Source organism: Elephantulus edwardii, unplaced genomic scaffold (genome assembly GCF_000299155.1).
Source record: "Elephantulus edwardii isolate Elephantulus edwardi_28Jun2011 unplaced genomic scaffold, EleEdw1.0 scaffold00161, whole genome shotgun sequence".
NCBI classification, from domain to species: Eukaryota; Metazoa; Chordata; class Mammalia; order Macroscelidea; family Macroscelididae; genus Elephantulus; species Elephantulus edwardii.
Genome location: NW_006399911.1, coordinates 6,969,961 through 6,985,341, shown reverse-complemented (window position 1 = coordinate 6,985,341; position 15,381 = coordinate 6,969,961). Strand labels below are relative to the sequence as shown.

The window sequence follows — 15,381 nt, the reverse complement described above, 5'->3', positions numbered from 1 at the left end:
TACTCAGCACACAGATTGAATAGGTGGGGAGAAAGTGTACAACTCTGACACATGTTTCCTGATTTTAAACAACAAAACCCTCCTGGAAAAAAAAAACCAAAAAACCTTCCTGGAGATATAAGAGCATTGTAGGTTCCCAGGATGACAGTCCTTTCCAAGGGAGCTCCAGGCAGAGAGAGGTCAGGGGCTTGGGCACTTGGATGCTGGCTAGTGCACTTACAACTCTGAGCCCAGTAACTGATTGCATTCAGTCCCTACTTAAGGACAGATTTGACCCTCTATAAAACACATGGGCCACCTAAGAAGCATATTACCTGAGTTGGGATCGAGATCGAAGAGTATGGGGAACAGTGGAGATCCACCCTGTCTGTCTGAGAGAAATGGGCAAAAAACCTTCCAGACATGCATTGAGAACTGGACTAAGACTATTCTGTCTGGAGAAGAGAGACTGCTTCCCACCACTTATGACTTCCTTCCTGGATCTACACAGTAGTCCATCCCTTGACCAATTCCTCATCAGTCCACCACTCTGTATCTCCACTTACCGCCCTATCACTCTCCCAAGGACCCCATGCCCTCTGTTTACACATTAGTAAACATGATAGTCAGCCTGTCCTTCCATTCATCTGATGCTGTGTGCCATTGGTCTATTGTGACTAACGGCAACCCAATAGGTTAGAAAAGAACTTCCCCATAGGGTTGTCATGGCTATAATCTTTGTAGAAGAAGATGGTGCTGTCTCTCCCGTGGTGTCACTGCATGGGTTTGAATCATCAGCCTTTCCATTAACAACCAAGTGCTTAACCATTGTGCAACTAGAGCTTCTTTTCATCTGTCCTGTTACCCACTATCAAGAGTCATTATCATGTTCTCAAACCGATATACAGTATCCTTAATCTATTCTAAGCTATTCCTATAATGACATGATGAGATTGATACTGTTAATGGTCCCATTTTACAGATGAGATCAAGAAATTGAGGCACAGAGAGGATGTAGGACTTACATAAGCACACACAGCTGTTAAGTGGCAGAACTGAGATTTGAACTTAAATCATCCAACTCAACAGACCAGGCTTTAGTCACTATGTGATCTGCTTCTCGGGCTGTCTGTGTGACTGTCCACTCATCTTTGTGGTTGTCCATCATGCAGTTCCTTCACTTATCTGTCACTCTATCCATCCAACAGCCCATCCATCCATTGCTGTCACCCATCAATCCTGGAGGTAATGCAATTAGAGAACTAGGGTCTCTGAGGGGAAGCAAGGCCCCACACTGCCCATCTGGCTGAACCTGGGTGGACTGCAGGGGTAGGTAGGGGTGGGCTGCCCTCAGGCCGGGCAGTGCTGTGTTGGGTTAGAGGGAATTAGACCAGTAACTGTTAGGATCATCTAATTAGGAACGCTAGTGATAAGCAGATAGGATCAGGGGTGATTAGAATCCTTTTAAAAAGCCACTCCATTAATTACAGAGACAGAGGGGCCTCTGACTGATCAGAATACCAATTGACTGTTTAATCAGCCTCCATCAGCTTGCTCTGAGGTGGCCTTCTTGGGACTGTTGTGTGACCTTGGGTGTGCTCTGCTCTCTCTGGACCTCCCAGGGCACTGGGTCGGACTCACCTGAGATCATGGATCACCCAAGGTCCTCTTTCTCATCCCAGGCCATGGATCAGGGTGTTGGCTTGAGGGTGAGCCTGAGATCTGGGACATCAGAATATCCCCACAGTAGCATCAGGAGGGGAGGGAGACTTGCTTGGCTGACTCCTCAGAGAGGAGGAAGTCTGGAGAAGAAGGGGTTTTACTTCTCCACTGCAAATGACGACCAAGAGGAAAAGTCACCTCCCGGCTGGAGCAGAACATGGACAGCTTAAAGCTAATGCTCATAACTACTCGTCTCTGGTCCTTCACATGGGCCTGCAGAGGCCAGGGAGTTCCTGTTGCTCTCTCTAAATATATTAGGCTTTAGGACCTCAAAGGGCACCAGACTGAACCTTTTGCAGACAACAAATCATCTTTGTAGGCCATCATCAAAGAAATCATCTTTGTATGCCATCGTCAAATACTTGTCCAGTTCTGAGTTGCATACTTTACAGGAAGCTGATTCCATTTTCTGACATGGCTTTTTGTTTTTAGGGTGCTTTTGACAGACTGGAACCTGCCTCCATGAGACATGTCCATCCTTATGAGTCCTACTCTTATCGGGTCCGCAGAACTGTCTGCTCCTTGCATCCCAGAACACATCTGAAGAGACTTTGGGCCTTAAGAGTTCTCAGCCCTTTTATCTGTGCAAATTAGAAATAGCTCTACTCTGTGCAACCAAAGCTTTAGAAAGAAATTTGGTACTGAGGCTGAACATAAGACTACTAAAAGAAGAAAAAAAAATTCTTAGCCCTGTCTCCATCTCAGCTGCTGCCTACAAACCCATCTATCCCAGGTTAGAAGCCTCAGTCTGAGCACAGGGTTTAGGGTTGAAGGGAACTTGTTAAGAGGCTCTGGAACCAGTAATAGAAGAAAGTTCCTCCCAGGAAGCCAGGAGTCTCCATACAAATTGAGAAAAGGTGTACCTAGGTCAAGGAACAGCATCCATAAGATTTTTTGACACTTGCCAGCCATCATGGTTTTAACTGTCACCCTAGTTACATTGTCATGGTCCTCCAGGCTTCACCTTTAGTAGTGTTACTGTTAACACCCTCACCAGGATTATATCACCCCAAATACTAACACTATAAGCACCTCTCATCCCAACATCTACCATCATTAACACAACTACTTCCACCATTATCCCCACCATAACTATCAGCATCATTACCATTTCCATGACTTCTTCTCAACCAGTGTCATCATTACCTTCATCAATATTATCCATCCATCCTCTCCTCCATCACTGCTTTCATCATTCTACCTCTCCCATCACCTCTCTCCTCATCAAAATCTTCATCTCAACTAGTATCACCACCATGACCACCGTTACCACCATCATCATTGTCACGACAACTTACATCTTCACCATCACCATCCATTGATCAATCATTACCACCACTACCACCGTTACAAGTGAGCTCTGGTGGCCTAGGCCCTAAGGAGTTGTGCTGCTAACTCAGAAAGTAGTGTCTCTAGAGCAGTTGGAATTCAACAGTGGATCTGAGGGAGAAAGATGAACAATCTCCCCTGGTGCAATTTACGGACTCGGAAAACTCGCTGGAGGATCAGTTATGCATCAGTTCCAACTCCACGGCCATGAGACTGAGTTTTGAGAGTTTGAGTAACATCACCACCACCACCAGGACATAATCGATGCAAATATGGTGAGAACTGTGATGTCAGAGCTCCACATTGCCATGACTACTTGTATCATTACCATCGCTCTCCTTGCCTCCATCAGTGTCACTACTACTATCATCTCCACCTTCATGCAATCACCTCTGCCATTCTCACCACCATACTGCATCAACACTTTCATTAATATTATTTTCACCGTCTCGCTTTCAACCAATATCGTCACCTTCATCACCAATACCATCATCATCTCCTTCATTACCATCACTATAGCGACTTCATCAAAATCAACATTGCCTCTCTCTTCATCATACTTATCACCCCCAGCTCTACCACCATCATCTTCAGAATTATCTCTGACATCGCCACTGCTTTTACCATCCACATTGTCATCATGATGGCCTCCAACAGTGCCAAAACGTTCCTCTGAACTGCTGTCACTGTTACCACATGGGACAAGTATGAAGACATTTAATAGAAGTTCACATGCCTATTGGATCATCTAGGGGGTTGAGGCTCAGAGAAGCAATACCTATGACCTTGAGAAATGAACGGCTCTGAGAGCTTTCCTGGAAGTTACTGGGGATCTTATGAAATCCTGGGGAGCACCTACTGAATGGCTCATCCTGTAGAAGCTTCTCAGAGTTTGTTGCTGCAAACCCCATAGTGTAAACTGCCTGCAGCTGTCTCTCTTTCTCTTCTACCTTTTAAATGTCATGCATTAGGCAGATGCTAACCTAAAACTATATGGGTAAGAGAATATTAGACTTTTCTATATTGTAGAGAAGATTGAGAAGAGAGTAATGATCAGGTTCAGTAAAAAAAGGGGTTGAGAAAAGCCAGAACACCACTCCAGCATCAACAGCAGCACTATCACTATAGCAAAGCATCACTTCCACTGATAGAGAATTTCTACCACCTTGAGTATCACTACCTCTACTATCACCGCGTGACCACTACCATCTCCAATACCCTCCACTAGTGTCACAATTTCTGCTACACATGCCATCATCACCACCAGTATCACCCTTAACATCATTTTCATTGTCATCTCCATCATAATCACTATCTTCAGCACCACCATCAGGAGCATCACTGTTACTGCCAGTGTCAACTCTATTACCCCCTATGTAGAGTAGTGTTGTTTGTTTTGGAGAGGGTGAAACCAAGTTTCTCCTTGGAGGTTAGGATTTTGAAGCTCCATCTCACATACTTTGGGCACGTGGCCAGGAGGGACCAGTCCTTGGAGAAGGACATCATGCTTGGAATGGTAGAGGGACAGTGCAAGAGAGGAAGACCCTGGATGAGGTGGATTGATATGGTAACTGGAGGGACTTGGTGTGTCAGAATCAGTGAAACTGACTTAGGACAGGGCAGAGTTCAGAGCTGCTGTATATAGGGTCACTATGGGTTTGCAGGTGACTTGATGGCACATAACAACAACAGCAGTGTTTGTAATGTTCACCACATTTCCCCTGTAAGAATATGGTGCCTCCACAGTTTGTTTGAAGGTTATTCCTAAAGTGATACCTTTTCCCACTCCATCGGCACTGACTTTGGCTGTGTAACAAGAGCAACAGGCATGTACATTGTATCCCAACAAAAGCTGTAAGAGACATTGAGATTTTCCACCAGCTCTCTCACTTGCATTCTTTGGCATGAGCATGATAGATCTAAGACTGGAGCTGCCCTGTTAGCCTGGGATTTAGGCTGAGAAGGTATGTGAAGCAAAACCCCAGAAGCTGACCTACAGGTTTTGATAAGTAGGTGGTGGTGGTGGTTGTTAAATGCCGTCAAGTCGTAGGTGACTCATAGCGACACTAGGAACGAAATTAGGAAATGTTTTTTGTAAGCACTGGAGATATGGGAGTTGTTTGGGTGGCCTGATGGTAAGGAGCTGTACTGTTAACTCGAAGTCAAATGCTTCAAGTTCACAAGCTGCTTTGCAGGAGGAAGACGGGCAATCTCCTCCCATGTGATTTACAACCTTGAAAAACCACTGGTGGATCAGCTATAAGTCTATTCTGACTCAATGATAAACAACTACTATATCAAAGTTGAATAATATAGAATTTCTACCATCGCCACTACCTTCATCTCACCCACATCACCTACTTACTGCCATCATGAACAACAGCCATGCCAATGACTTCATTGGCATACTTTCCCCATCACGTCCTTAATATTAACTCCCCCATAGCCAATGTCACTATTATTATCGCTTCCATAATTGCCATGATCATCACCATACATTATTTGCTATCTCTACCACAAGCATTATTACTGCCACCACCTCTGTTGTCAACTCCATCCATCATCATAGGGAGCTCTGGTGCCCTACTGGTAAGAAGCTATGCTTCAATCAACCCCTAAGGTATGCAGCAGGTTCAAATCTACCAGCTGCTCTGTGGGAGAAAAACTGACAATCTTCTGGGCAATTTGTTGTCTCTGAAAACCCACTGGACGTTCAGCTATGGGTTGGTTCCATCTCCACAATACTCAGCAAGAACCACAAGCATTTTTACTGCCATCACCTCACCATCAGTGTACCACGTTCACCGTCAGCCTACCACGTTCATTAGTAGCTCTCCTGCCATTACCATAATCACTGTTCAACACTTCCATCACCCAAATACTGCCACCACAATCAACACTACTATTTTAAGGTGGCCTTGTCCATAACTACTATGCCACTACATGCCTTGACACACCGCCATCTCCATAATCAACAATACCACTCTCATTGAGACTTTTGTAGGATGGGCTTCTTTCTCCACTCATATGGGCAAGCCTGTCAAGGTGAATGGCTTCTGACCATAGTACCAGAAATATAGTAGTGGAGACACTGTAAGGGTACCCAGAGTAGTTACTTATTCTGCTGTCCCTGTGCTCTGCCCATTTATGACCTCTCTGTGTGTGTTAGCATCTGTGAGTGAACAGGTGTGGGATGCAGAGGGTAAGTGTGTAAGGAGCATGGATATGTGAGGTATTTAAGGTACACAGAAATAACATTTATGGCTCTAGGTTTGGTTCACAAAGTTTCTCCAAATTCTGCTTTCATCTCTCCTGACATTTCAAATTAGGACATACTGACACCTTTTAGGTGTTTGAAACCTACTGCCAATGAGTATGGAAAATGAAGAGAGGAGAAGGAATGAGGGAGAGAAGTCAAGACTAGAAAAGAGAAGAAGATAAGAGGAGGAAGAGGGAGGTAAGAAGATTGGAAGAAAAATTCTATTTTAACCTAATCCAAATTGTTTTCCCTTTGTGTGGTTTAAAAGTAGCTTAGAATGCTTTCAATCTTAACTGGAGAGGGGAGAGGCACAAGTAGAATTAACTATTAATAAGTATTGTTATTTGATGTTTCTAATATGATCATGGAACTCTCTGGTAGTCTAGTGGCGAGGGGTTACCCTGTCAACCCAAAGGCAAATGGTTTGAATCCACAAGTTTCTCTGGCAGTGAAAGATGAGTCATTTCCTCCTGTGCAATTTATATTTTCTGAAAATTGCTTAAGGGTCAGTTATGAGTCGGTTCCGACTCAATGGTACGCAGCAAAAACAACAGGAGCATTGGATTACCTCGCTCACAGTTTCCTGCTGCTGCTGTAACAAGTGATCACAAACTGGATGAAATTCATTCTGGTGGCCAGAAGCGCAACATCAGGATGTCAGTAAGGCCGCATCCGGAGATTCTGAGAATCTTCTCTTGTCTCTTCCAGCTTTTGATGGTTGTCATTTTGCCTTGTGGGTACATCACTCAAAACTCTGTTCACATCTTCACATGCTCTTTTTCTTTTCTTTATTATTTCTTTCTTCTGGATGTTTCTAATAAAGGTACTTATCACAGACCTTATGACCCACTGAGATAATCCAAGTGAGTTCTGGTGATGTAGTCCATAGAGATTTGTACAAATTGGTAACCCAAAGGCTATGCCTCATGGGCAGTACAACTCCACCAGCAGCTTCAAGAAAGGAAGATGGTCAATCTCTTCCTGTGCTATTTACAGTCTTGGGAGTCCACTGGAGGATCAACTATGAGTAGATTCTGACTCAATGACAATGAGAAAGACAGGAAAAAATCCAGAATGATTTTATCTTGAGATCTTTAACTTAATTGTATCTACAAAGACTCTTTTCAAATAAGGTCACAGCGTAGGGCCGTGATGGTTAGAATGTGAGCATTCACCACAACAAGGTAAAGGTAAACAGCCCAATTGAAAAATGGACGCAGGATATGAACACTTCACCAAAGAAGACATTCTGACGGCAAACAAACACATGGAGAAATGTTCAAAATCCCTAGCTCTAAGAGAGATGCAAATCAAAAAAACTATGAGATATCATCTCATCCAAGTAACAATAGCAAAATTCAACAGAGAAGCAAAAAACAAATGTTGGTGAGGTTGTGAAGAAACTGCAACCCTTATTCACTGGTGGTGGGAGTGTAAAATGGTGCAACCACTATGGAAGGCAGTATGACACTTTCTTAAGAAGTTGCAAATAGAAATACCATTTGACCCAGCAATTCCACTACTGGGAATATACCCTAAAAAAGACCAGAACTGACACCAGACAGATATATGCACACACCCATGTTTACTATTCACAATAGAAAAGAGTTGGAAACACCTGTGGTATATTCCCACAATGTAATACTATGCAGCACTGAAAAACAAAGAACTCATGAAATAATATACAAAATGGGTGACCCTGGAGGACATTATGCTGAGTGAAATATCTCAGTCACAAAAGGAAAAATATTGCATAGTGCCACTGGTGTAAGGAGGATTTGACATCAGGGTTAGGGAGAAACTAAGAAAAGAGGAATGATGAACACTGCATTGAAACATATGAGGGAAAGAACTGCTTAAAAGGGATATGTTGTTGTTGTTGTTGTTGATTGCCTTTGAGTTGAGCTCGACTCATATAGCAAACCTATGAACCAAAGGCCTGAAGTCCCTCTACGGCTATTGACATTTATCAAAGTTCATAGAATTTCTGGAGGCGTGATGTTTAGGAAATGGATGCCACTTCTGCTTCCAAACCTGTCATGTTGTTGTTGTTATGTGCTGAAGAGTCGCTTGTGACTCATAGCGACCCTATGTACAACAGCCCTAAACCCTGCTCTATCCTGTGCCAATCGCATTGCCTCTGACACACCCATCCCAATTATCCCAATCACTGAGTCAATTCACCTAATACAGGGCCCTCCCCTCCTGCGCTGTCCTTCTATCCTCCCAAGCATGATGTCCCTCTCCAAGGACCAGTCCCTCCTTACAACATGTCCAAAGTATGTCAGACGAAGCCTCAGAATCCTTGCCTCCCAAGAGCCGCCTGGTTTAACCCTTTCCAGGACGAATCTGTTTGTTTTCTTAGCAGTCCATGGTACTCTCAATACTCTTCTCCAGCACCACAGCTCAAAGGCATCAATTCTCCTTCTATCCTCTTAGTCATTGTCCAACTCTGATGCATAACAAGTGATCGCAAAGACCATGGCCTGTATCAGAAGCACCTTATTCTCCAGAGAGACACCATTGCTCTTCAGTACTTTGGAGAGGTCTCTAACAGCAGACTTTCCCATGGCAATACGTCTTTTAATTTCCTGGCTACTGGTGCCAAGAGTGTTGACTGTGGAGCCAAGCAAACTAAAGCTGCGAACAATCTCAATCTTTTCACCATCCATCCTGATGCTGCCCATTGGTCTAGTGGTGAGACTCTGTCTTCTTGACATTGAGCCTCAATCCATATTGAAGGCTGCAGTCCTTGACCCTCTGCAGCAAACGCCTCAGTTTCAGCAAGCAGGGTTGTGTCATCTGCATAACACAGATTGTTGATAAATTGTCCACCAATATTGACCCCACATTTCTCCCCATAGAGCCCAGCCTCCTGGATAATCTGTTCTGCATACAGGTTGAAAAGGTATGGAGATAGGACACATCCCTGGCATACGCCCTTCCCAATTTTGAACCATGCTGTGTTTCCTTGCTCTGTTCTGACGACTGCCTTTAGGTTTCACATCAGCACGATCAAGTGTTCTGGGATTCCCATTCTTCTCAGAGTCAGCCACAGTTTGTTCTGATCCACACAGTCAAACACCTTTGCATAGTCAATGAAACACAGATATACCTTCCTCTTGTATTCCCTGCTTTCAGCTAAGATTAATCTAACATTAGCTACAATATCCCTAGTACCACGACCCTTTCTAAACCCAGCCTGGACTTCTGGCAGTTCTCTGCTGATGTTCTGTTCCAGTCGTTTTTGGATAATCTTCAGTAGACTCTTGCCTGCATGTGAAATCAACGATATTGTTTCCACACTCTGTTGGTTCACTCTTCTTTGGGATGGGAACAAATATAGAGCTATATGTGCCATGGAGTTTAATGAATTTGTTTTTGTTGTTGCTGAGAATAACACAGTTGGAAATGTCCCAATCCAATAATTTCTCTGTGTACAAATCAAAGACATTGATTATACTCTCTAATTTGTACAACCATTCTCATCTTCCTTTTTTGTTTCTTCTCCAAGGTTGTGACATAAACACACTGCCTCCTAAATTTTCTATGTAATATTTTGAGTTATTATTATTAATTTGATCCTAAATAAAAAGAGCTTATGGAGCTCTGGGGGCCTAGTGGCAAGAAGTTGCATTGCAATCCCAGAGGTATGCGGTTTGAATCCACCAGATGCTTTGCTGGAGAAGGAGGGACAATCTCCTCCTGTACCAGTCAGATCCGATTTGACGATACACACATACAAAATAATAAAATTTTTAAAAAAGAGAAAGAACTTAAGAGATCACAGTGTTTGGGGCAGACCTTTAAGAAGACTTTTGGGGATATTTTTGGATTAAATTTTAGAGATTATTTTAAAACAATAGTTTCATGGGTTCATCTATTTTCCATGGCTCTAGAAAGTCTTAATTCCATAAGAATTTTAAATTATGCTTCTGAATTTCCCCCCTTTTGATCAAGACTCTTCTATAGACTCTTTGATCAAAATGTTTAGTAATGATAGCCAGGCACTATCCAGTCCTCTGGGCTCCTAGCAGAAGAAGGACTTCCTTATGGAAGCCAATAAGCCATATATTCTATCTCCATCTTTTATTCCTTCCTCCTCTTTCTTCCTCCTCCTCCTTGCTCTGTGTGTAGAGCTGGTCTTTGAGGACATATCAAGGTAATAGGCTACAAAGAGTCAACTTCTGTCCCAATACCACGACTTGCCTGGTCTCCCTTCTGGAACAGCTCCCCCACCCCCAGCCTGCCCCCAATCCATACCAACAATCCAGATATCAGGCTAATGGACATGACTCAGGGAGCCCTTTCTCTCTTCCATGACCACTGTCACTGACCTTAGTTGTCCACCAAGAATCTTGTAGCTCACCCTGCCTCTGCTCCTGGATTCCTGGAGCTCAGCCAAGCTCTACGTTCCAAGGCCAAGGCCGCCAGAGTCCCTTAGTTTCACTCTCAGGTGAGACCAATGCACCAGGTGTTGCCCCATACAGAGCTGAGGGTGGGGACTGACACACCCAGGAGGTGATGTCACAAAGGCCCCTACCTCAGCTGTGAAGGGGCACAGGCACTGTGGGGCCCTCCCCTCCCCTCCCCCTGCCCCTCACAGAGGAGGCCTCTTCCTGTCCTGAGAGCTGGTACTAAGAAAAGGTAAACTTGCTGGCAGAGCCACGCCTGGAACCAGCAGATTCTGGCAAGAGCCCTGGCTGAGGGGACCCACCCGCCTGCTGCCTCTGCCACGTCCACTCTGACCACACGGGCCCCCCGCGCCCACATCACCGACCAGTTCCATTCCAACGACACCTTCCCGGCCACGGCATGGCCAACTTCTACGAAGTGCTGGGGGTGCAGTCCAACGCCACCCAGGAGGACATCAAGAAGGCCTACCATAAGCTGGCCTTGCGCTGGCACCCGGACAAGAACCCTGACAACAAGGAGGAGGCAGAGAAGAAGTTCAAGCAGGTGTCCGAGGCCTACGAGGTGCTCTCCGACTCCAGCAAGCGCTCGGTGTACGACTGCGCGGGCTGTGACAGCTGGCGCGCTGGGGGCGGCGGGGCCAGCACGCCCTACAACAGCCCATTCGACTCGGGCTACACCTTCCGCAACCCCGAGGACATCTTCCGCGAGTTCTTCTGTGGCCTGGACCCCTTCTCCTTCGACTTCAGAGACAATCCGTTCAACAGTGAGCACGAGAGCCGCCTGCGGGGGGCCTTCTCGGTGGGCTTCGGGGAGTTCCCCGCCTTCATGGAGGCCTTCTCGTCCCTGGACTGCCCGCTGGGCTCGGGAAGGTGCGCCAACCGCACCACTTTCTCGTCCACCTCCTTTGGGGGGACTGGTTCAGGCAGCTCGGGGTTCAAGTCCGTGATGTCATCCACCGAGATGGTCAATGGACACAAGATCACCACCAAGCGCGTGGTGGAGAACGGGCAGGAGCGCGTGGAGGTGGAGGAGGACGGGCAGCTCAAGTCGGTGACCATCAATGGCCAGGAGCAGCTCAAACGGGTGGACAGCAAGTGAGCTCCGGGCGGCTAGCTGCAGCACACCTCCCAGCCACGGGCCACGAGCGTGGGCTGATGGTCAATAAATGTGCCTACTGAGCTCACGGGAACACTCGCCCCGCTTTATGGGTGCCAGGCGTCTTGGGGTGCTGCTGAGGTGCTGGCTGGGGGCAGGTGCAAGGAGGCAGGGGTGCGTAGGCACCGCAGGAGGAGGGTCTGCAGGCCTGCTAGGGTCTCCTTCAGATTCAAAACGTGCCTCCAAGCCACTTTCTTCTAGACATGGATCTTCGCAGACCTCCTTGCTTCAACTCTCCTCACTCCCAAACTACTCCCACCAAGTCCTTACACCGTAATCTTGGCAAAATCCAAGAGGCTTTGCATCACTTGCTTTGCTTTACACATTGGGTGGCTGCCTCTGCTCTAAGCAGAAGGATCTCATGAGCCTCTCAGGCCGGTGGCCTCACCCTGCTCGCTTCTCTGGCCTCCCCTCCCTTCACCGTCTACTCTTTGAGTCTCAGCCAGCCAGACCTCCCCTTCCTCTGCTGCGCTGAGTGCTTGGCAGCCTCAGGGTCTTTGCACATGTCACAGTGTTACAGCAGAGCCTAATGCCCAGGGGGGTTGGTGAAGAGTGGGCATTTTGGCTGTGTGTGAGCATGTTCGGGTGTCCAGCAGTCCATAACTGAGGCAGTCTGTGTGGGCGGGGAACAAAGCTGGAGCAGGAGATGGGGGACAAAACTGGGCTTGCTCGGGTCCCAGATACACAGGCTGGGGCCCAAGCTTCCCTCTTGTCTCTGCCTTGATGATGGCCGTGGACTGGGGGTGGCCCAGATAATGAGCATCGTCAATTGAGCTGGTGATGAGCACCTTTGAGTAGTTTCTGGGCTGTGACAGGAACATGAGAGGGGAGCAGGACTAGGGCTTGGACCAGGTGTCCCACAGCTGGGACCCTAGTGTGTGATTTCTCAAATGATCCCATGGGGCCCTGCAAATGGTGGGGACAGCTGCGGTGCAGGATCACAGAAATACGTATGCTGTGTACCTGTTTGCTTCTGTCTACAGGTATATGGAACAGTTAAAGGAGAATTCTTGTGTTAAAGGGACATCAGTTTTGCTCATTTCTTCTTGTCAGCATCTATTGCAAGGCACAGATGTATAGGTACTCAATAAACACTTGTTGAATGGAGGTATTTGTGTAAATACGCTAGATTGTCTATGAACCTGGAAGAGATCTCGACAGATTGACCACAGGGCTAGGTCCTCAGCATTGTCTTCTCCATCTGGGTTCCAAAGCTTTGAAGGAGGCCAAAGAAGGCTCAGTTTCATGTTCTTAGACTCACAGAGAGGAGCACTTGCTCAATCAGAAACAAAAAGATACCCTTGAGCCTGGAGTGAATGAAATAAGCATGCTTTAAAGAGAAGAGACTCAGGCTTAAATCAGCTGAGGGAAATGTGTCTGGGTTAGCTGTGGGTGAAGGGAAAAAGCTGGAGAATTTCTCCAAAAACTCATTGTAGTGGAGTCAGAACAGACTCACAGGTGACCCTTTAATAAATTTTCAGGAGGCTGTAAATCTCACAGGAGGACATTGTTCATATAGTGAGTTTGAGTTGCCAGAGATGGGTGGCCTTTGAGTTAGCAGCACAACTTCCTTCAGACTATACATACTTCCTGGTGTATAAGCCACCCTCCCTCTAGGGCTTGTTTGTTGTTGTTATGTGTCATCAAGTTGTCTGCAACTCATAGCGAACCTATGTATAACAGCCCTAAACCCTGCTCTGTCCTGTGCCAAACTCACTGTCTCCAACACACTCACCATGATTACCCCAGTCACTGAATCAATCCACCTCATAGAGGGTCTTCGCCTCCTGTGCTGTCCCTTCACCCTCCCAAGCATGATGTCTCTCTCCAAGGACCTGTCCCTCCTTACAACATGTCCAAAGTATGTCAGACGAAGCTTTAGAATACTTGCCTCCAAGGAGCAGCCTGTTTTAACCCTCTCTAGGTTGAACCTGTTCATTTTTTTAGCAGTCCATGATATATTCAATACTCTTCTCCAACACCAAAGCTCAAAGGCATCAAGTCTTCTTTTATTACCCCTCGTCATTGTCCACCTCTTGGTCACCCTCTGGGGCTTAGTGTGTTGTTAAGAAGAAAGTGCCTGGAAGGCTCAGATGCCCTTAGAGAAAAGGGATTTCCTCTGTTCAGACCCTGCGACTCCACTTTTGTGGCCCAGTGCAGACTCACCTGGGAGAGAGGCAAAAAGTAGGACAGGTAAGTTCAAAGGAAGCAAATAGGATGAGAAGAGAATTTGCCTTATCCGCTTCCTGAGGTGAAGGGTAACCTTGCCACTCTCTACTTGTTGCCCCCAAGTCTTTCCTGGCCAGGAGAGCAGGGCCTGAAGCTTAGGAGTCAAACCTGGAACCCACTGGGGGGGCAGATTCTAGCTTTGGGAAGTCAGAATTCTCACAGGGCCAGCAAGGCAGCCTCCCCAAGGGAAGGGAACACTCCTCCTGGGAAGGGTACCAGAGCTCAACCAGAAAAGAGGAAGCTGCTTGTGATTTGCTTAGTTCCAGTCTTTGAAAAATTATATTTTAAGTATGTTTTTATTTGAAAAGAATCTCTGACTTATTACTATGTCAGGTACTTTTAATGCAGTGCAATTCAGGAGGTATTTATGGAAGCTTCCAGCAATGGAAACAAGAGATTCTTAACTTTGTGGAACCAACATCCCTACAGGAGGCAGATAAACAGGACATTGTGATTGTTGTTATGTGCCATCAGGTCACCTGCGACCCATAGTGAACCTATGTATAGCCCCTCTGAATTCTGCCCTGTGCTGAGCCAGTCTCACTAATTCTGACACACCAACCCCCATTTCCCAGTAGATGTATCAATCTATCTCATCTGGGGTCTTCCTTTCCTGCACTGTCTGTCCACCTTTCCAAGCATGATGTCCTTCTCCAAAGACCAGCTTCTCCTGGCCATGTGCCCAAAGTATGTGAGACGGAGCTTCAAAATCCTAGCCTCCAAGGAGAGACTTGGTTTCACCCTCTCCAAGACAGACTTAATTGTTTTCTTGACGGTCCATAGTATGCTCAAGACTCTTCTCCAGCACCACAATTCAAAGATCACATTGTGATTAGTTATCCCCAAAACAAGGAGTAAATAAAGGCAGGCACACTGAGAGGGCCAAGCCAGGGATGGCTTCTGTTTTAAGTTGAGGGGTCCAGAGGCCCATCTTGAGGAGCTGACACTTCTCAGATATCCGAATGGAATGAGAACGCAAACCACATAACCGTTGGAGGGGTAAATCATCCTGGGAAGAGGGAATATTAAATGTAAACAGTCTATCATGTGGCCGTTGAGTCAGAATAGACTCCTAGATGACCCTCTTGCGGGTTTTCAGAGGCAGTGATGCACACAAGAGAACACTGCCTATCAACCTCCCATGGAGCATCTACTAGATTCGAATTGTAAACTTGCCCCATTTATGGCACAAGAAGGCTACTCTAGTGGATACACAGTCCCGTGATTGTCACTGCTCCCTCAGGCAGAGATTATTGGTCTTATGTCACACAAGTGGAAACTGAGGCACAGAG

General features: G+C 46.2%; 1 protein-coding gene across 1 annotated transcript; it reads left to right on the top strand.

Annotated features, from left to right (window-relative positions):
• Positions 1 to 11,104: 11,104 nt before the first annotated feature.
• On the top strand, positions 11,105 to 11,803 carry DNAJB8 (DnaJ (Hsp40) homolog, subfamily B, member 8). Its single transcript, XM_006895178.1, has one exon. It carries the CDS (start codon positions 11,105 to 11,107, stop codon positions 11,801 to 11,803), a length of 699 nt encoding a protein of 232 aa, XP_006895240.1.
• The last annotated feature ends 3,578 nt before the right edge of the window (positions 11,804 to 15,381 follow it).